This window comes from Stylophora pistillata, chromosome 3 (genome assembly GCF_964205215.1).
Source record: "Stylophora pistillata chromosome 3, jaStyPist1.2, whole genome shotgun sequence".
Taxonomy (NCBI): Eukaryota; Metazoa; Cnidaria; class Anthozoa; order Scleractinia; family Pocilloporidae; genus Stylophora; species Stylophora pistillata.
Genome location: NC_142521.1, coordinates 2362101 through 2384786, shown reverse-complemented (window position 1 = coordinate 2384786; position 22686 = coordinate 2362101). Strand labels below are relative to the sequence as shown.

At 38.0% G+C, this 22686-nt stretch overlaps 1 protein-coding gene across 1 annotated transcript; it reads left to right on the top strand.

Annotated features, from left to right (window-relative positions):
* Positions 1–764: 764 nt before the first annotated feature.
* On the top strand, positions 765–20790 carry LOC111327779 (protein broad-minded-like). Its single transcript, XM_022932048.2, has 37 exons — positions 765–982; positions 1610–1756; positions 2842–2899; positions 2994–3131; positions 3473–3550; positions 4102–4227; positions 4703–4781; positions 5361–5464; positions 5635–5696; positions 6081–6228; positions 6559–6615; positions 7174–7267; positions 7713–7856; positions 8247–8336; positions 8438–8523; positions 8782–8829; positions 8929–9068; positions 9245–9437; positions 9877–9956; positions 10412–10550; positions 11104–11191; positions 11905–12023; positions 12120–12266; positions 12698–12786; positions 13263–13373; positions 13862–13973; positions 14133–14235; positions 14937–14988; positions 15365–15441; positions 15677–15760; positions 15859–16050; positions 16387–16541; positions 17648–17731; positions 18150–18206; positions 18600–18701; positions 19247–19333; positions 19868–20790. Exons 1-37 carry the CDS (start codon positions 828–830, stop codon positions 19979–19981), a joined length of 3939 nt encoding a protein of 1312 aa, XP_022787783.2. The 5' UTR covers positions 765–827; the 3' UTR covers positions 19982–20790.
* The last annotated feature ends 1896 nt before the right edge of the window (positions 20791–22686 follow it).

Sequence of the window (22686 nt, the reverse complement as noted above, 5' to 3'; positions counted from 1 at the left end):
GCGTTTACGGCGGCCAAAATCTAAATTCTCAAGTTCAAGGGCGTGTCGCTCCAAAACGCGGTTAACGAGGTGTTTGGGACTATTTTACTGATCGAAATGACAACCCAAAGTTGACTGTTTGCACGAATCTTTATTCTTGAAAGGCAATCGACCACGAACCACAATTAATGACGAAAATAACGATTATTCTGACAGTCAATCAATCTATCGAACGATCGATCGCAAAATATCGGCTCCGCTTGTGCCAGAGGTTGAGAAAACGAAAGGGCGAAAGTTTACCAAGGCTATTCAAAACTTACGAAGAACTGATTAAAGGGACGCCAAATTTGCCTTTTATATGCGCGTGGTGACGCTGAAAGGTCCGATTACAAAACCAAGAGAAATACAGAAAAACAGATAAGCATTGTAACTATGTGGCTATCTAAGATCATTCTGAAATTAGTGAAATATAAAAAAAAAATAATCAATCAAAAAATGAGCCCTTTGTCTAATGTCCTTAACAATCAGAGATACCATCCCATCGAGACCCTCCTACACAACCTAAGCCAAGCGCTGTGACGCACCAGCTGTACAAAGGAAAAAACATTTTGACTATTTGAATCCATGATTTAAGTAAATTGAAAAAAAAAGAAAAAAAAAAAAAACGTGTATTGATTCATACCAGATCGGAGTCTCGTTTCAGTTTAAGTGCGAGAAAAAAAAAAAACTATTTTCGATTGGGTTTGTTCCTTTTTTCATCTCAATTGTAGACCGAGTTGGCCCTGGGCACAAACTGTCTTCCTTATCAACCAAAATGGCGGAGGAATAACAATGAGCGAGTCGGAAACATGGAAAAGAAGGATTCCGATTATCATGATAATTTCTTTGCGAGTTTGAACCAGCTCATACTAAGCTTAGAGCCTGCCATCAAGGAAGCAGGATCGGTCTCCGCAGCTGAAGACATTTTAGCGCACTTAGAGGCAACGGACGAAAATTTCCACAGGTTTGAACCAAGTACTCTAAGCTGGTGTTTTCGTTCCATCTTACATCCAATCTTGCTTCGTAGGTTGATTTATTCGAATGGGTTTGTACTGACAAGGATGAAGTAAGCTTTGTGCAGTCTAAATTGATAACGTTTGATACATTTTGAGTTTAATGTACTTCTTTCAAACACGTTTATTATATTATGATTTTGATCAATGCCGGAAAACACTGTCGTATCATGTCAATTTACAAAGAAAATTATGTAAATACCCATTCAAAATAAAACTAAATTTTGATTATTCTGTATGATAGGAAGTTAATCTTTCCGAATGTTTCAATACAGGCAAAAGAATAAACATATTTGCCAGATTTTGAATGTTGAGAAACAAATCGCCTTGTGCACGGTTGAGTGTAGGAATTTTGGTGTAAGAATTATTAGATTTGCTCATTCGCGGATTGACTGAACAATGGGAAGACTGACTTATTTCAAAACTATCAGACTGACTGAATTGAAAAATAACTATTTAAATTTTGCTGATTGATATCACTTTGATTGATTGATTGAAAAGTTAGCAGAATATTTGATTTCTTGATCTGTGGCTTGAGATGTAAGAACCATCACAAACTTATATGTTGTTGTTATCAGATATGATTTTGTGCGTCAACTCAGGAGTCGTATTGACACAACTCTGACACCACTTATTGACAAGAAATTGGAAAAACTGACTGGCCGGGAGGGAGACAGGAGTGACTCAGTGCCAGCTATAACTGAGGAGATTATAGCCTCACCTGAGTAAGTTATGTTGAATAAGAAAAAAAAAAAACAGGAAAAAAGAACAGCTGTCTAAACTTGCTCAATGAAGATGGGAAAGAATTAACCCTTACCTATCCAAGTAAAACCAGGTGTACAATTTTTCATTGCCACACTAGCTCAAAAACCAAATTAATCACAGTGACCAACCAGAGTGAAGTAGAATTTTATGGCAATGATTACTTAAAGTTAACTAACTAGACAGCTGGGATCATAGGTACTTATGGCATCTGTTGGATATGTTGACCAATGCATGTCAACCAAGTATGATCATGATAGCCAACATGTTGACCACTGTCTCAACCAGCATGCATATATATCAGGCGATAGTCAGTCAACACACAGCTGACCCTTAGCTAATACATTACCTACATTCTACTGACACTAACGTCATTTGGTTGGCTTTTGTTATTGAGTTCTATCTTCTCTGAAACTCAAAAGTTAACTTATTTTTGTAAGCCCTCTGAAATTCTTTTTTCGCATCCTAAGGGTAAAAGAAAGGTGTCAGGAAATAGCTACCATTCCAGTGTAATGTTGATCACAGTGTAATGGTCAAAGTGTTGGCCAAGTCAGGGCTTGACACTAGCTTTTCAACTTCCTAGCCAAGTGAATAGTGACAACTTAGATGTTACAACAATTTCAGTTAGTTTACTAGCTAAACTGGCTGGTGGAAATCGAAAACCACTAGCCAAAACTGAGTTTCTACTAGTCTGTGGCTAGTGGGCTACCATTAGTGTGAAGCCCTGCTAATGTGCACACAATCAGAGGATGTGAAATTGCAAATGGTCAATTCCCAATATATTTTCCTGTTTACTTCGGAGAGAGTGGTGAGTTTATCAGACCAATGACACAGTGCAGCTCTGAAAATCCACTGCTATACCAAATAAAATGAGTATCAGTTGAGAATTGCCCCATAATACATTAAAAAGTCTTGTATTTATGGGGACATGAAGTACTAATCATACAAAGAGTTTACTTAGATTTAATGACTGAATTGTATGGATCCCTTGAGATCAGGAGATGTTTTTTAACTGTTACATCATATCGTGTCAACTTCTGCACTGTAGGTTTGTTAACCTCCAGCAGTCGATTTTAGCTGATACAAAGGATGCAGTAAATGCTTTGGTGAGAAAAAGTTCAGTTTTCTTTGATAGCTACTTGTTTATACAAATAATATCATGAACATTATCTAAAGTTAGAACACAATAATCCATTTTAGATCCAAAGTTTCTCTCAAAATCCCCACCTTCGACCATCCGACTATGAACTCACAGAAAACAGAGGCAGACTCCAACCTTTTAGATTATCACTGGATTCTAGTGATGAAGATTCCTCCATGTCTTCCTCTTTTGGACAGGTATGTTTTTCAAAGACCTAACTCTTTAACTCAAAAGATCTGATTTTTAACTCTCCACTCTAGCCACTCCACATTTCTTTGTAAATCAGTTAAAGCAATTTGGTGTTAGATAAAGATCACAAATTAAACCTGATAAGTTTCAATAAGCTCATTAACTGTTTGCTGGATAATATGTAGATGTAATATAAGGAGAAGTTGCATCTTAGTCACCTTAGGAAGTTAAAGGGTTAGGTATGCTGAATGAATATTATAAAATATTCCAGTTGACTTTATCTTTGGGATTCTGTATACATTTTATGAGTGTGATATTTTTTGTATATCTCTTGGTTCACTATATACAGACTGGGTACATGTTTAACATGTCACCCGAGAAATTTACTGAAATTGCAGAGAATTTGGATCCCGATAAACCACTACATGTGAGTAGTCATTGTGTTTGTGCCTGATAAATTGAATACTTATCCGGAATTTAGAATACTTCATATCAAGGATAATTATTAAGAAAAATAATTTCACATTCGCAAGGAAACTTTTAAAGTCATGCTTTGGGATGACTCATAGTATTGATCATCAGTTTAATTTGTTGAACCGTTGCCTTTGTGTTTGTAAACACATTACATGCAGTTATGTTGTAAGTTTAAAGCAAACCACAATATTTAACACTAGTACAATTATAATAGCTGAAGTAAACAGCAAAGTGTGCAGATGTAACACTTGGAAAGTCAATTCATGCAAAGAAAACAAATGCAATTATGTTGCAACTGAGCATTCAGCTCAGGCTGCAATGTGCTGTAGAATGCCTCTTTCAGTTTTAGGCAATAAGTTGTTTTGGCTGAGTCTAGAATCTTAAAGCACTCAGCTGAACATTTTTGCTTACAACTTGGAATAGTACACGTTAAAGTGCTTGTCAACATCATTAAAATAGATTTTTGTTTGATATCTGATATTTTCTAATCTACTGTATTTACAGGTACGGATAAATGCATTAAACACTCTGTACCAGTTTCCATTGTCAGATGAACTGACCAGTAAAAACTCAGAAGGAATCAGAAAAGGGCTATTGGCTGCCTTGGCTGATGAAGACGAACAGTTAGCGGTACCTGAATGCCTTATTGAATTATACTATCTTGTGTTTTGAACCATCAATAACTTTGTTTTCTTTGATGTTTAGTTTAGTTTAGTTTAGTTTAATCCATTCGCCACAGGAGTGGCAGGAAAAAGGAACAGAACTTTCATTCCAATTGACACCTAACCCCTTTGTACCCACCATCCCACCCCGGGGAGGACATCCATCACACAGTAATCTCGTGCGTGGGAAATTAACATCTCCTACCCTCAACCCTGCAGGAGACGGGACCTCCATTTATTCATCCCTATCCGAGAAGACTAGAATATCTAACCATTTCTAGATGTTATAGAAAGGTAGCAAATTCTTCTCAATTATTTTAAGACCTTGAGTGTTGGTCCGACCGGGACTCGAACCCTCGACCTCCCGCACAACAGTCCAGCGCACTATCCATTGGGCTAACTGGGCGGCGGTTAATGTAATTAATGACACTATTTTCTTGCAGGAAAAAAGCCTGAAGTTTCATGCAAGGATGTTTATGGCCTCATCTGCTCATGTGACAAAAGAGATCTACACTTGCCTAGGTGAGAATTATAACTGAAAACAGGTTCGCAACTTGTTGGCACTCGTTTCAACATAAGAAGGCTATAGTTCCAAGATTTTCAACACAATTCATGAAACACTCAATATGTTTTCGAGGCGCTGTACTGTGGAACTTCGTTTCCAATTATTTAAAAAAATTCCGATTATTTAAAAAAATCTCATAATCTCAAACAAAATATCAGAAAAGTGAAACTGGACCCATCATTTAGGGAGCTTAATTTTAACAGCCTATCTGTTCACACGATACCTAAGAAGATGATGCGCGATTTTATATTAATATTTTTAGACCTCTGAATTTTATGTAGTGTATGAGTTCTAGTGTTTATTATTTAAAGTATTTCATATTTTTAAACTTTTTAAAGTATTTACACAACCCCACAAGCATGTATTTTGCTTTAACTACTGATCATGTTTAAATAAAGGATTTTACTTACTTTACTTATACTTACTTACTGCTTTGACCAAAGTTGCTTTTAATAAATCTCTACAAAAACCATCTATGGTCTCTTGAACAGTGACATACTTTGGAAGCAAAAATTTGTGTTTAACTTATGTCTTAGCTGAGCACCTGGAGTCTTACTTCAGAGATACTCATCATCACCGTCTAAATATTGAAAATGGTGTGGATGTGTCAACAAGAAACAACCAGAGATTGCTCAAAAGGGTTTGTTTTTCCTTAAGTTTCCTGGTTATGTTTTTAAAAATAGCTAATGATATATGAGACTTCATAGCAGTATGTTATACTTGTTGCATCATGAGAAATTAACATGTACAAGTTCCTCTTAGTTTATTGTACCTAGCTTGCGAACTCTGTTTTTTTCCGTTTGATTTCAGTTTAGGCTACTGAATGAATTTCAGCATGAAGTTGCCTCTTTTTGGATCAGGTATCCTGAATGGTATGTCGGTTACACATTTTTATGCAGTGTTAACTTAATGTAGCCAATAGATTACTCTGGATAGATGCCTAAAGAGTGGTGCCCAGGAGATTTCTGATTTCCCCATCCCCTCAATGGACACTGTCACACTGAACAGGGTTAAGTATATCTACTACCCCTACCCCCCTTTCAAGTGATCTGTACTGCATGGAAGGGGAGGAAGAGGAAGAGCCTTGCAAAGCTGGTGGGGAAGCCAGTGAGCAAAAAAAGCGACTGCACCTACCAGTCTTTCAAAAATCCATATGTCAACCCAGGCACATGTTGGGCCTCAATCACTTCTTCTAGCATTGGTGAAAGACTTAACTTCACCAAGATGTCTCTAATCTCCTGTGAATTTTGTTGCAGGTTTCTTGAGTCAGTCTTGGGTAGTACTTTTAATTTATTCTCTGCCAGTTCTGATCCAGAGTTTGGTGCTTCTATGCTGCAGTACATGACACCTTTGCATTTTCTAGCCCTAGTTGATCCTAAGGCTGCTTGGTTTAAAAAATGGATGGTGAGTTTAAATGCTGCTTGGAATCAAACTGACTTTAGTTTGAATCATAGGGATTTGTATACAAGATAGTCTTTTCATGGGCCTTTCACTCTCCTCTCAGATCATTACCTAAAGTGAGGTAGGAAATTGTGATAGGGTTTAATGGAGATGTAATATGATGAACATGTGGGGGGTGGGAAAGGGATACCACACCTTGGTGTACCCTTTTAATGCTTCCTTGCTTAACCGCAGAAAAAAGAAAAAACTGTAGACAGTCCACAACAGGCGATCAATCCTGTAGGTCGCTACTAGTGTTCAATTGATCACTGATTACAACTTCTTATTCCATAGCATGGTAATTACAGCAGAACAGTTGCAATTAAAGAACTGAAAAAGCATCCATCTTTGGTGAGTGAGGAAACATTGTGAGATTGAGCTAACTGCCTCCCAGTTAGCTCAATGGATAGAGCGCTGGACTGTTGTGCGGGAGATCGAGGGTTCGAGCCCCGGCCGGACCAACACTCAGGGTCTTAAAATAATTGAGAAGAATTTGGTTCTAGAACGTCAAGAAATGGTTAGATATTCCAGTCTTCTCAGATAGGGATGAATAAATGGAGGTCCCGTCTCCTGCAGGGTAGGGGGTAGGAGACGTTAATTTCCCACACACGAGACTACTGTGTGATGGATGTCCTCCCCTGGGGTGGGATGGGTGGGATATTGGGTGCACTTAATTTGGAGCCTCACTCTGTTGTGTGACCCTCACCACACTCTGGTGAAAGTGTTTAAGTAAAAAATAAATAAATAAAAATAAATAAATTATTTGAGGCATTATTGGTTCCCTAATTCTTATGGTATAAAGGTTTTTGCTTTTCTTTTCTTTTCATTATATTATAATTGTATTTTTTTCATATGTAGTGTAACACTAACTTTATTAACTAGTAAACAATTTTTGTTACCTTTTTGCAGTTGGTAGATGCCATAAGCCATTGTATTGATTTCTCCAGAACATGTAAAACTCTTCAATCCTTGGAAATGATGGAACTTAACGAGCAGCAAAGAGGTGAATGGGTTGTTTCATGAATGCTGCAAGTTAACAAAAGAATATGCTATGTAACAGGTTCACATCAGAATAATAAACAGCACAGGCTGTCAAATTTAGGTAAAGAATTCAGACGATTCTGTTATTCATCAGAGCTGTGCAGTCAGATCAGTCAATTCCAAATGGTGTCCACTTGTACAAAAGGGTGGTCAAACTCTCAAAAAAGAGTCTCATTCAATTTTGAAACTGACCTTTATCAGGGCTCGACACTAACTTTCCAACTTACAGCCAAGTGGCTTAGATGTTACAACTATTTCAGTTTGTTTAGTAGCCAAACTGGCTTGGGGAAATAAAAAACCATGCTTTCCCCCTCATTTCATAGAAACAAATGAGATGTAGTGGATAGGAGCTAGATGGCACAATTACTACTGTGATAATCATGGGTACGCTGTTAATTTTTACACAGATGATGAGGACAATAATGGGTTGTTTTATACTTCACAAGACCTGGAGTATATATACTTTGTTCACTCACTGTGTCTTTTGGGGAGAGTTCTTCTCTACAGTGGAGGCAGAGCATTATTTCCTGTCATACTGCCAGATACAGATGGTAGAAAATTATACTTTCTGTCTTATTCTTAGAAAATTTGCTTAACTGTAGAACTTTTTTCTTTAAGTATTTTTTCTATATTTCTCCTCAAAATTTTGCTGGTTTAAGATGGACTAAAATATGGCATTTTCACCTAAGAAGTTTGTTTGTTCAAAAAATGTTTTTGCCAAAATATTTCCCTTAATTTGAGGGAGCGAAGCAATGGCTTATCCCATTTGTTAAAAAAAACAGGCTTGTTTCCTTCATCAAAAAATATAGCTTGCTGTATAGTTGTAGTTAATCTGATTAATTTCTTAATTTTTGCTAAATTTCTTGTTCATCTCTATTCTCAATCTTTATCTGAGTAAAACTGAACTTCTTTTGCAAATGTTATTCTTCTCTTTATTTCAGAAACAGTGACAATCTCTAGCTTACTTGTGGCATTGATTAGAATCATGTGTACAGCTCTACCAAGCTCTAGTGAAAAGACTGTTTTGGATGGTAAGACCAATGTACTTTATTTCAGCAAATTGTTATTTTTGACTAGCTCTTATTTTATGTGTCCACGCTTGATTTTTCTCTTCTTTAAATTCCAACTACAGTTGAGTTTCATCCTGGTTACCTGGTTTGTGATGTGCTGAAGAAGCTTGCTTGTTGTACAAATGCCAGTAAAGAGTGTCTCTGTAAGGTCAGTATATTTTGAACGTCTTTTACAGCACTGACACTTATAAGTGTTTCTAGATTAATTTGTGGGTGACAGTGTCAAATCAGCTATTTTGCGGATTTCTTGCCATGATCTTTGGTGAAGTACCTTTTCTAGGGGTAGTGGTTTTGGGAAAAGGCTGTAACTTAGTTCATTGAAATAAAAGAAAAATAATGCGTCCTCCCCCCTCGAACCGAGTGTATCATACTCTGTCGATTAACTTTTTTCGTCTTTGTTTTACAGGATGCAATAACAACTAGTCTTCTGTCGCCTGTACAGGCGTGGCTTGATGTAAGTGGAACAAAAAATTAGTTGAATGCAATACTTCACATAAAACAGATTTCTTAATTTCTCAAAAGACAAATGCGCTTATGTTGTGTTGTATATCAGGGTGTAGACAGCTGTGACAGTACTGGTGCTGAGAACACTCTGCTGTTTGTGGCCGATGTTTTAGCCACTTTAGCTGCCTCAGAAACTGGTCAAAGACAACTGCTCTATGGAGAGGCGCAAGACAGATGGCAGAGAAGCAGGTAATATATATTCCACTCTTCACGGCGAATTGTTCCAAGAGATACATGTATGACTGGTAAAACAGTGGATTCATTCCGACGATGTAGTCACTTTCGATGAAGAGGGCAAAAGTAAATTTTCCCCTTCAAGTAAATTTTCTTATTAAGAGTTTACTTTCTGCTCACCATGTGTCCAGGTTTTCCCCAGCTCACACCATAGCGAAGTTTGCCAAAAAAGCCTTGCTGGACAGACTTCCTGGTGGAACACCACCCAAAGCGGCGATTTCTGGCTTTGTGTTTGTCTGTCGTCAACTGTACAGCACATGTGATGGACTTATGGTGCTAAATCCGTATGAACTTCATCAGTGTGTGGCTAATGCCTGGATTAAGGTGAATGTGTCTCGGCAGAAAGTCGGTTGGCTCCTCGATCCGTCGGTGTAAAGTGTTTTTACTGACAGTCAACTGTTTCCGGAGCACTAAGAGGCTAGAGTTATGTCGATACCGTGTGTTTTGAAAGAAAGTGTTTCGTTTAAATTTCTGTGAGAGTAAGATGAATTGTTTTCTTAGTACATATCAATTCTAGTTGTGTGTGCTTTTGTGGATCAACGTGCACTTTGAGACACGTCGCTGAAGTGTGGAAACGCCACATCTTTGTCTTGAGTGTTCTTTAAGAAGGACTTTCATCCTCACAATATCTGTTTCGCTAGGAGTGAAATTATTATCAGCGAACTGTCGGGACGGACTGTATCACTGTATCACTTTTTAATATTTTACCTGCATTGATATTTCGATAGGCTTTTGCTAAAACGCTTCGTTCATATATCTTCAGGTACACGAACCAGAATCTCCTACAGAGGCAGAACTAGCGTCTGATGAAACACAACAAGAATTCATTCAAGACGAGGAAATGTAAGAACTCACACGAGTTTTGTATTATGGTCAAACCTGTATTAAGCGGTCATCCGCTTAAGAGCGATTCCACAGAAGAGGGGTGTTAAAAAAAATTCATTTTATTCCATAACAGACATCTTAAAACTCGCTCAAAATACTTCCAACATTGATTTTGAAAAGTAAACATGCATTGAATTTACTTGAAAGATTATTCTTAGTTTTATTTGAGTGCTTCCGCTTTAAGTGACCGTTGAATACAGGCCAGTAAGACAAACAGGCCGTTGGAACTTAGAAGAGGGTGACCGCGACCGCTTTATAGAGGTAACCGCCCAGTAGGTTTGACCGCTTGATAAAAGTGACCGCTCAAAGAGGTGACCTCGTAATGGAAGTGTAAATCACAGGAACCAAGGAGGAAAATTTTTTTGGTGTTTTCCATCAAAGGCATCATAGTTAACCTGACAGTTTCATTTCAGACTTGTGTGGGAAAGTTCATTGATCGACAACCTGTTAAATTTTGCCGGTACACCAAAAGGACTGCTACTTCTTCAACAAACTGGAAAAATTAATGAATGCGTGGCGTACATGAATGAGCGATACAACAAGAAACTGCAGGTACAACTACATACAACGTACTCTCCAACTGTGACTGTCAAATTCATTACAAAGTCAACAAACTGAAATACGTACATGTTCTCAATCTTGATTCTGCCATGCCACTGAGGCAAGGGATAACAATGTAGCACACTTTACAAGCTCTTGATGAGCTTGAGCGTATGAAAATTGTCCAGTTTGAAGTGAAGACATTTGCCTGAAATAATTTACGTACGCTTCTGTTTGTAAGTTACATATATATTACACGTGCAGATTACATACAATATGGTAAATTTACGTACATTTTACACGCGTGTAATTTAACAATTTATTCGCCCTTTTCTGTTTCATGGCTACTAGTTTTTATTATTTTTTTTTACTTGATAATAAAGTTAAGGTAACATTGAAACTTCGTCGACTTTTAAATAAGCTATTTTAGCTTTTTAAGATGTTTTTTAAGCAGTTTTTGTAGATAACTACTGTTACAAGACCCGTATATTGTTTTGTCAAAGTTAAGAAAACTATAGCATCTATTTGTGCGGTGTCTTACAAAACCTTCCTATGAATTGTTCAGGTTAGTAAGTGTGAGAAGTTTGGTTATGGACTGATGGTGACACAGATAGCTGCCACCGCGCCTGGCATGGTTGCACTGGAAAACAAGGGTAAGAAGAAAGAAAACATCTGCAGCTACGTTGATTTAGCAGCTTCACGTTTTTCATCATTGTCAGAAAGTGGCAGAAAATATATCAGTCTTTTTCCCCGATTTTAATTGGCCCTTACTTCGTTTTAAGGCTTAACTTCTTTAAATTATGACAATGCGAAAGAGGAAAATATGGCTAAATCTCTATTTTCTTGTAGCTATTCCGAAACCCCTGACGAAGTTGAATAAGCTCAGGGCTTATTAGTAGAGGTTTACGTTACAGTCACTGTAAAGGTTTTTCAACAGGAGGTTCCTGCACTGAAATTTAAGGAGGAGGAGCTTATCAATATAGTTTATTCTGATGAATCTTTTGTATATCAGTGGAGAGGGTCACACACACCCGATGACCTTCCCACTCCTCCCTCCCTACACCACTTTGCCAACTGTTCTTTTTATTTATTTACTTATTTATTATTATTATTATTATTTATTATACTTTTGAAATAATATCAAATTGTCTGTATTCTTTTAAGTTTTTAAGTTTTCGTCTTCCTGAGGACACTTACGTTTTCCCTTTCTTAGTTGTATGTTTTCGTCCTAGTTAGCTTTGGAAAATTTTGAGAGCCTCTCGTCGACAACGCTCTCAAAACGGGATACTTTATCATTTACGTTATTCTTTTCTTCGTATGCTAATAATTGTACAAAACTTGTTGTTTTTACTGTTGATCTCATCAGGTTTCCTCAAACGAATGGTGCTTGACATTTGGACAGTATTTGAAGGAGCTCAAGACAGAAAACCTGCTCCACCAAGGATTAAACATGTGGATAGCATTGATAGCAGAACGTACAACAAGGTTTGACTATCAGAACATGATCCCCTCAATATGCCTTAGATCCGGCCTTGTTTTGTTGGTTTAAAAGGTTTGGTGTTATTTGCTTGCTTGTTGCAGTCTATGAACAATCTGTCGAGCGTGTTATCAGCGTTTCCTGCTGTATACGAGGTACTCGCCGATGCCTACCGTCCATCCACTTCTGGTTCAGAGATTGAGGAAGCCGTGACAAACAGAGAAGCTTTTTCTGCTCCTGTCAGTATTATGGTGGGTAGAACACTTTACAGTTTGCACGCAGAGTGATGGGTGATTATCGGGTTGGATCTATCATCAGTGGGCTGGTAAAGTTCAAATTACAAGCCCTCAACAGAAAAACAAAAACAGTAACGTGAAATGTCAGCGAAATTAAACTAAATCCTCTCTAGTTATTAGTAGCAAATAGCGATTTACAAGTTTCTCGAAATAAGCTTTCTTCTTTGGATGGAAACAACTCATGTTTCCCTCGTGTTTATCCATTCAATTCCAAGGGCGAAGCTCTTCCTGAGAAATCGGCAAAGTTTTCTCATATTGACTCTTACTTAAAGCCAGATGATGTGAGGAATTTTGTCGTTGAATTTCAGTCGTATTTTAAGTGAAAAAATTTTAGACTCCAGGAAATGTTGTTGGTGACTGAGCTTTGAATCTTGTCCCTTTAACAGGACTTGGTTGACCGTTTCATCATGATTGACTCGGAGGAGAAGTTCCATTCACTTTTCAACTTTGAACAGACTCATCACTTCGGTCTAAGGTACGGGTCATCGGGAGAATAGCTGGCTTAGAGTCAGCAAACACAAGATGGGTTAAGATAAACCTGTAAAGAACAGGGAAGGTCGCAATGGCGAAACAAGGTGATTATTTTCTAAAAAAAACCGTAGTCCTGCATTATTGGGGTATTATAAGATAATTTGGTTTTATGAACCAAGTCGATAAGGAATTAAATTGCCACCGTAACAATTTTGAGAGCCGACGTTTCGAGAGTCAGGCCTTCTTCAGAACGAAAAAAAGAAACTCTTTACGTTGGCCAATTTACAATATCAACTCAGTAGATAAACCAAAGACTCTTTAAACAGTTTGTGAGGTACCAACTTGAAAGTTTCACTCTGGCAAATTTCTCAAGATGTAGGATTCGTGAAGTACAGTACCGGCTTTGTTGTTTGTTTTTTTTTTGTTTGTTTGTTTGTTTTTTTCACATCCTAACTCTACATGTGGTCTCTTTTCTCACAGAGTTCTCAGCGTGCTGTGTTCCTGCTTAGACACATTCCTCTTCCTTGAATGCCGCTACAGATTTCAAGAATTACTGCTTCAATCTCAGCTGGACAATAGATTTGACAACGGGTAAGGCATCAAAGGAAAAAGTTTTTTTTTTTTTTTTTGAGGCCCCTGAAGTAATTTCTTGATATTCTTTGCGTCCAATTTGTCTCTTCACCAACTTAACGAAAGCCAATAGCAATCATTCCCATAAATGTCGATACTACCAGATCAGAGCCCCGCATAACTCAACTTCGTGACGATATCAAGCGTTAAAAGAATTCTAGCAACCTAGTTAGAATTGGTTATTAGTTTGTTGTTATTAGCTTGCTATTATTTACATAAGGAAGCAAATTTATTTTTCTCGTCATTTAAAAAGTTGCACGCGATTTATCAACCCGAATCTGACAAAATCAGACTTACATATTTACTTTTAGAAGTCACTTATCGAACTTTGTTTTTGAAACTCACACAGGTGTTCTTGCGGTTAATATTACATGTTAGAGTTTTAAGTCTGTCGCGGGTTAAGAAGCCGTATGAGTATAAAAATAGAGCTTGTTTCCTTGAAATTTCAGCAAAGACTACATAATCGACATGTGTTCTTTGGAGAGGAACCATATCTTGGTCAAGACCTATCATGTTGGGGGCACATCTGAAAGGATCATTCCAGGCAGGACCTTAACTGAGGTAACCTAAAATGCTCTCTACGGACTGAAGGCCATAGCACTTTTTACTTCGCGTGTACAGCACTTTGTTTGGTCTGGTACACATGTAAGGATCTTCTATACCCCTCTGAAATAAAATCATCTCAGAACATTTGACAGATTGATATTGTTCTTTCCTTAGGATGTGGATAATCCCTACCCTTGGCCTCTCTTCTCATCTTATCCTCCACCAAAAGACTATCTTCCTGGTGAACAGCATCCTAAGATTACAGCATTTGAAGAGGGTAAGCGTAGTACTACGTTACATAGCGTCACATATCGTTACTACTGCAAGGAACTTCCTACCACTCAATTGTGTCGTAAATCTACTCTCCTAAGTAAAAGTAACTTAACTGATTAGGAGTATTGTAGGGTAACCTTACTATCTTGATTGTTGAATAAATGCATTTGAAGAAGAGGAATGAGAGTGATCACTTGATCCATGAATACTCTACAGTAAGGGATATCGGCCAGTCGTGTTCCACATCCTTATGAACTGAAGTCGAGTTGGGTCACGTAAGGAACGCGTTCTCTACGAGACCCAATCCTCGCTCGTTTTCTCCCTTCTCTGTTACAAAGGCGCCGTTCACTATCAAACTTCGTTTTGCTCACTGAAATCCAAGAACAGGTTCGCTGTAGGACTGAATTTAAATGACTGAATTAGAACGTAAGTCTGTCAGCAAACATTGTGCTGAAAAATCATCTTATTTGTTAAAGCAAGTTCTACACATAGCATTGTCCGTGGTCAATTCGAGGTCCTCTGTGGCCTGAGAGATTTCCCAGTTATTATTATTATTTTTTTTTTTTTCATTTTGTATGAAACTATGAGAGGAACAGAATGAGAATATTGGGCCAAGTTTAATTGAGTGTGTTGCCATCAAGAATTTTATTACAACCCTTTTTTATTTCTTTCGGGATTGTTTTCAATACCTTTTGTCAATTATAGGCGATACGCTGTTAGAATTTCTTGAAAGCAGTGAGTTAATGTCAGCAGACAGGTATGTGAACCGCTTTCGTAAAAATCTTGTTGCTCTGTAGTTGGCTGGAGTTAAGTCGAATGATTGTGCTTACAGGGGGTGTGTGGGGAGGGGGGCGATAGATGACAGGGTCTTTGAGATCGATTATTGATGCCCAGCGTGTTACATTCAAAGAACTAATTGATTAAAGCAATTTAAGCAGCTAAACATTTATGAAGTTTTTAGCAGTTAAACTGGCTAACATCTGATCTCTCTCTTACCCAAACCGAGCGCAGAGATGGATCTCTACCGAAAGCCACCAAAAAAATGAGACTTTCCTCTTCCCTTTCCTAACAGACAAATTTGAAAAATCGCTGGTAGTTGTTGTTTATGTCTTGAATTCTTTTCCCTCTTGAAGTTCATCTTGGCTCCAGGATTGTCGTAAGACGTTTTGTCAGTCCATAACATCTGGGAAAACTAAAGCGAAGGGAAAAGGTTGGATCCAGTTATTCCAATTCTTGTGTGTGTTGTTTGAAACCTCATGTTATATTGATTTTTTTTTTTCTCGTTTTTCAATAGCAATTTTTTTATTGCATACAACAGCTAGTCCTAACTAAAGTGAGTTATTAAATGTACTTTATCAGGGATGATTTATATACCTCTTACAGATAACCAGATAATGAGCCGTTAGAAGACATTGTTTACAACGGATATTTTTGTTGTTCAACAGTGTTGAAATTGCTACTTGACAAGGTTTGCACAGCCTTGACCAACGTACCCGAGGAAGCCATCTTCCCTCTGATTGACTTTTCAGGTAATAGCATTTAAACAACAGCTGTATTTTGATTGGTTTTTATCTCCATTTCTCGTCTTTACGGATCTTATTTTATTTTGCTGTTATTTTCATGTTAGCCAGTGAAAGCAGTCTGAAGATTGTTGAACTAACAGACATAGAGAGCCTTGGAACGAAAGTAGCGGTGCGGTACGGTGTGCAGCTGAAGTTGCTCCAGTCCACCACGGACGGTGTGGAAGATTTGACTTATCTTCTGAAATACTGCAAATTCTTTTTACAAGGACAGCAGCGTGCAACAGAGAGCACGTTACGTATCTTTCACTTAGCCGTTCTTCGCTTGCAATCCATGTAAATTTTTGTGTAAATAATCGATATTTTGCCACCATGTCCGCTTACTAAATAGTTGCCCAATAATGCGGAATGTAAGGTCGATGAATGAACATAGGAGTTCAAACGAAACTTCAAATGATGTTCGCATGTGAATGTCCGTTAAGAAAGTTTCATTAATTCAACAGTTTTTTTCTGTATTTTATTACGGTCGAATGATTGTTTTGAAGCCGAAGTGAGCTAATTTAACTCATAGTGAATTGACTCAAACGACATTATTTTGTGTCTATTCCTTTACTCGCTTGCCTTCCCGATACAAGGCACTCTGAGCGGTGAGTATGTCGGTCACGACTGGTTTGTGTCCACAATTTTTCTGATGATGTATGGTGATCCTGACCTGGCCTGGGAGTTCCTCTTCAAATTCTCTAGTCTCGTTAGTTCTGGTTATCTTTGGATTCGCAGACTGCATGCCTCGGTAAGATGTTACTGTCGGGTCTTTATACTTTAGCCCTGCACCGTCTGCTTTAGATCAGATTTTTCTGTTCTATATGATTATACATTGAAAGCCCAAATACGGAACAGTTTAGTATAGGTGCCTAGTTCGAGGTTACCCGGCTGGTTCGGTGGTATCCTTTTATAGTTTGGTTAGAGAAAGGTACTGTTAGTTAGGGTAATTTCAAGTTCTTGTCACCCGGAACATAGTACGTATAGTTTCTCTATACAGGGCACTAACCTGGATCTTTTGATTCGGATTCCTTCGCTCCACCCACCGTCCGTCCACATTCTGCGTTTTTGTGCGAGGTCTAGGTATGCGATCAGAGTCAGAAGATGGTAACCGTAGCGGTGCAAGTTGTAAAGCACAAGTTTTGTCTAGTTGATCTTTAAAGTGCACCTAAACCCAAAATTTTTTTCCCGCTTAACGAAATAAGCGCATTTTTTGGAGTATTTCTGTGCAAATTTTTTTTTATTTGCTCAAATCTCCAATTTTCTGTGCCTAGTCAAAATACGGAAAATCTGCCGCCATCTTGCCCCACGACCGAGTTTTAAGAGGAATGGCTCTAGCGGGTAATGTGACGTCAAATCGAGAACACGAAAGTTTGCATTTCACACATTTTCACTTGTTTGGGAAGGTTGTAGTCGATACTGTCCGAAAATATGCCGACTAAGTGTGTTGCAGAAGGATGTAGCAACGTGCGAAACTTGCAAGAGGGTATCGCGCTTCATACATTCCTCATACAACACACCTAGTCGGCATATTTCGGACAATATCGACGACAACCTTCCCAAACAATTGAAAATGTGCGAAATGCAGACTTTCGTGTTCTCGATTTGACATCACATTACCCGCTAGAGCCATTCCTCTTGAAACTCGGTCGCGGGGCAAGATGGCGGCCGATTTTCCGTATTTTGACTGGGCACAGAAAATTAAAGATTTGAGCAAATTAAAAATTTTTGCACAGACATACTCCAAAAAATAATCTTATTTCGTTAAGCGAGAAAAAATTTTTGGGCTCAGGTGCACTTTAAGTTCTTGATCTCAATTTGGCTAAGTCTTGTAATTGCTATATTATTCCACCATAGGTGCACTTACCGGTGTCACTTACAGTCAGTGGTATTCCCCCACTCTATTCATGCACGTGTCATAACGTGGAGCTTATCCTAATGGTATGTGCCTTTGTTTCTTTATTCTAACTGGCCTTGGTACCAAGCTCTATCAGATTACTTGCGCGAAAAAGTGCATATGCTAAATAACTGCGACGTAGAGCATCAAAATGATCACGAGAACCCTATGGGATCTCAAAGTGAGTAAAAACAAGCAAACTGCCCACAGCGCGGGAAAAACGTAAGTGACAGAGTGGCAGTTGGTTTTGGTTTATCATTTGATTGAGTGAGAGGATTCCGTATGAAGAAAAGGTAAAACTAAAGCAACCTTGGATTACGCTCCACACTCAAATGAGAGTTGCTTTAGTGGTTAGAGTTGCTTTCTTCGCCTCAGAGCTCAACCTTGTCATTTTCATGACAACAAAGAGAATACGCCCAAAAGTACACGTTGGCCAATTTCTCTTTGTTTGCTCCACTTTAGGCCGAGGTACCTTTGGTGTATTCTGCTTTTAGAATGTCTGGTTACACACCGTCGCAGGTAGGTTACAAAGTCTACGCAAAACTTATTGCAATCTTAGTGTGAAGTCACTTTCGTCCTTCTCCAACTTTTTTATTAAACGGTTATTTGAGCGGAAACGCTCAAATAATACTTAGAAAAAATTTTCAAATAACTTTTGATCCATGTTTCTCTCCCCAAATCAATGTCAGTTGTCTTTCTGAACGAGGTTTTGCACATTAAGCGATCAATTATGGCACAAAATGGCGTCTCTTTTTATCGTTCTTAATGATACCACTTAAGTTAATACAGGTTCGACTGTGTTTTATAACCTCGAGCTTATTACATTTCCCCGCCTGGCTCTTTCACGCGGTCATAGGTACAAGTTATTAACTCGTGAGTTTTTTATTTATTGTTATTCTTTTTTGTTACAAGATTTGCCAACATTGGTTGCGGCAATGTTTCTGGAATTACCTTGACTGGGAGGAGATCTGTTTATATATTTGTAGCTGTCTTACTATGGGCATTGACTATCAGGTAAAACAGAAGCGTTTACGCCAACTCTCAAGACGTGATCACTTATTCTCTCTTCCAGCTGTTCTACATTCCCTTGGGATATCAATAGTAGTGAGAATCGATTGTTTTATCAATGGAACATCCTCTAGCAGGCAGACCTGATAAGTTTTGTGTAATCTAAGTATACGTATACGTTATCGAAAATTATGAGGAGAAATTGCAACATAATCAGTTTCTCACCACCTGATACATTTGAGCAAATAATGAGTAAACTACACGAGAAGCAAAAAGTAGAAGGCATGCGCACTACCGTTATAAAATACTAGGCTTGTTTTTCTTTTTATGTTTTTTTTTTTCTCTTATTCCAATTCTATTTGTTACCATTTTCCTGATATTGTAAATTGTCCCGTGTTCTGCTTACGAAAAAAAATGGACGAATGTTAGCTCGGTGCAAAGATGAAAACCAAGTTACTGCGATACTTAGACAGACCGTCCATTGTTTTCTTTATTCTCTTTGGAAACTCAGTCCCTCGCCTTTGATTAACACTGCTTTTTACCTGCTCTAGGTGTATTATTGCATCGCGATCCTACGCCATTTGCAACATGACATATTACGAAAGACGCAGCAGCAGCAACTTTTGATTTTCCTGAAGGTGAGTTTAAGCCGTGTTCAATCGGTTCTTTTCGACACTTGTAGCTTATTTCCGTCAGATTTAAACGTTGGATCGTTATTTATCTGAAGACTAGCGCTATTGTCCCTTTAAAAACCGATGCCTTTATATTTTTGCAATAAATATATAATAGTAGAACTGTTAAACAGTCCATCGTTGGGATATAATTGTGTACTACGAAGTTAGGATTTAATAGAAGGTTGTTTAAAACGCAGAGATAAATCTTTGCGGTACTCGACATTCCAGCTTGTTCGTAATTACGATGGCTTCCTACGAAGCTAGAATGCAACAGCAAGTTGTAAAGCACTAAAAGAAATATATACACTATCATAGGTTTATGAATGTTTTGCAAAACACAAAATTCTGAGTAAGGCACACCTCCCAAAGCCAGACATTGGGCCCTTGCAGTTATAAGCTCTTCTTGATAAAACAATGTTGCTACCATTGAACCTTAAGCTAGAAAGTAATGTTTGAACATAGCTGGAACAGTTTTTTTTTTTTTTTGTCTTTTTTTAGGAAACTCCTATAAGTAATTTCAAAGTTGCTGAGCAACTGACTTTCATGCAGGAATTGGAGGCAAGATATCGTCCAACCATCCTGCCCGACCTTCAGAACATCACTAAACCCTGACGCAGCTTGCAATATGCAGCTTGCAATATGCAACTTGCAATATGCAGCTCTATGAAATTTGAAAACGGGATCTTTGAATGCTTATTAGCAGTAGGACCGTTTCCTGATTTTATGAAATTTCCTGCAAATCGTTGAGCCTAAAATGATTGATTGAGTGTGAGGAAACATGCGCAGCGCGTGTGAGAAATCGTTTGCATGAAGTCGAGTTTCGAAACGTCTCGGCTATGCCGGGAAGCTTTTCTTCGGGATACACTCTGCCCCACAAGGGTTTCCTGGTCCGGTTTTAAGTATTTCAAATCTGAACTATTTGCACTTTCTCCGTATTTATTCACTCGTACTGAATGACTTTAGTTTACATTTGTACCGAGACGGAATTCTTTGTGGTAGAAAAAGTAACATAGCCACAATTGTTGATTAGAAATATTGAGGTAAGGTGTTTGAAGAGATGTTAAATCTGTCAAATTAAAAAGGGATTCTAAGTACAAGTACACAACCTGCCTGAGACTGCTAAAGCCAGGTGGAGGTGTTTGTGGTGCATTTCTGTTTTTGCTGTTGTAAACATCATTTTTGTACATACATTTGTACAGTAGATCTAATTAAGGTAATTTATTATTTGAATATTTGTATTTAAATTTATATAGTCTCGTCTATACAGATATTCTGCTGGCTATTTTAGCAGAGAAACATTTGAAAAGTTCAATGAAAATCTTTTTTTTTTCTTCTAAAAACAGTATAAAGCATTATTGTTATTGGTACAAATATAATGCTGGATGTAAGAAAAGTAAAGAATTTTGAAGACTCAAATCTGATCAGGTAGTGTGTGGTATGGTCATGGTTGTCCATTCGAAAATAATAGTTTCTCAGGTAAAATACTTGAATCGTTAGAAGTCGATATCAATCACCAGACATTGATTGGCTACAACTTTGATTCCTATTTATTATGTTAAACCACAATAATGACGTTACTGTTTATCCATCAGGGAAGCGATCATTTAAGTACCATCAAGAGCCGCATTTAGTCAGTGGTTTTTGCTTGGGCAAACGATAAGTTGTGTTTATCGAAAGGGCGTTTGCCCACCCTATCTCGAAGTTAGTTTGGTTAAACTCTTACAAGCGGAACTGTTTTGTAGGTGCCTATGTCCCTTTTCAATGTGCTTGTCTAAATATCTGACCTCTAGATAGTCTCCCCCAGTTTTACACTACATTTTTTATCGCACTTTTCGCAACGTGACATGTGGCTTTCGTTGTCCAAGGCGTTAGAGCGCTGCACGACTAACCCACCTGGCTATTAGTTTGCGTTAGAATTCGTTTTTTAACCGGTCCTCGTTAATCCTTTCGAGGACAGTTTTTTGTCGAGTCTTTGTTTTTAGGTTTTAGCATAACTTGTATCTTTGTATTGGAAAGTTCGGAAAGTTAGTTCGTATGTTAGAGATAAGCTCAGCTTCTTCCCTTTTACTTTTCATATTTTAGTTTATGATAAGTACTTTTATACCTCGATTACGTTAAATAAAACGATTCAAGGCTTTTCTATAAAATATCCTCGCTTCATAGAGCATACATACATACATACATACATACATACATACATACATACATACATACATACATAACTTTATATGATAACGCAGGTTAAAATTTGCGCAACTTTACAGCTGATGTGGACCTGCCTAAACTAAATAATCTATAATTATATAAAATACAGATATCATAAAATTTATAAGTTGAATTTATATATTTTTTCGCAAGTGAAGAGCGTCTTCACTCGCGAAACTTAGTTGTCATCGAAATTTTTTTCGCTTGTGTCGGCCGCTGCAGCATGAAGAGACGACGACTGCTGCTATCCTCCCGCCGTGCCCCCACCCCCCACCCCCCCTACCCTTCCAGATAGATATCTGCTCACGGTGGGTTACCTCCTCAACCAAATTGAAAGGAGAGGCTTTTTTCTATCTCAAGTATTTCACGAATTAGTGTTTCCAGTTGCATTCTGTTTGGCTTTAGTTCCACTAGATAATACTATTGATCCAAGTTTCTTGAATACCGAAAAGATAGAAAGAGCTTACCTTTTGTTCGCCATCCTACTTTTTAAAACGCCCATAATTTGTTTTTACAAGCTCTGATTTCGCCACCGTATCGACGTGGGGACGTGGGTGTTTTTTGCTCATTTCAAGTTGTTAGAAACATAAGAGAAAAAAAGACCACGAAAAAATCGAAGGTAATCTTAGTGCTCCTGTTGTGATGTTCCGAAAAGGGACTTGGCGTGGGAAATTGACGCAAATGTCTGCCATAAGCGATTGGGCTCTAAACAAACTTTTGTTTATATTCCCGATTAAAATAGCCTGAAAACAATTGGAGTTGGAATCTGGTCAGGAATTGTTCTAAATCCCTTTGTGACAATCCTTTGAGTATATTAACTTGATCACCGAGTCATTTAGGAGTGATGCGTCTGAGACAAGGTCAAGGGCCAAGACATTCTTAAGTAACTTTTCGAAGAATTTCAGTCAAGGAATTTCTATCTGTTCAAACCTATGACGACTGAGGAGATTGAAATGTTATGGATCAGCCACAATCTAGCTACTAACTTTCTTCATTTCATATATTGAGTCGTTTGGTGCAATAAAATCGGGGGGGGGGGGGGAGAACAAAAAAAAATGGCAAACAGACTAATCAGTGTTTATTACTTCGTCAGTGCGAAACCAAATCAATTA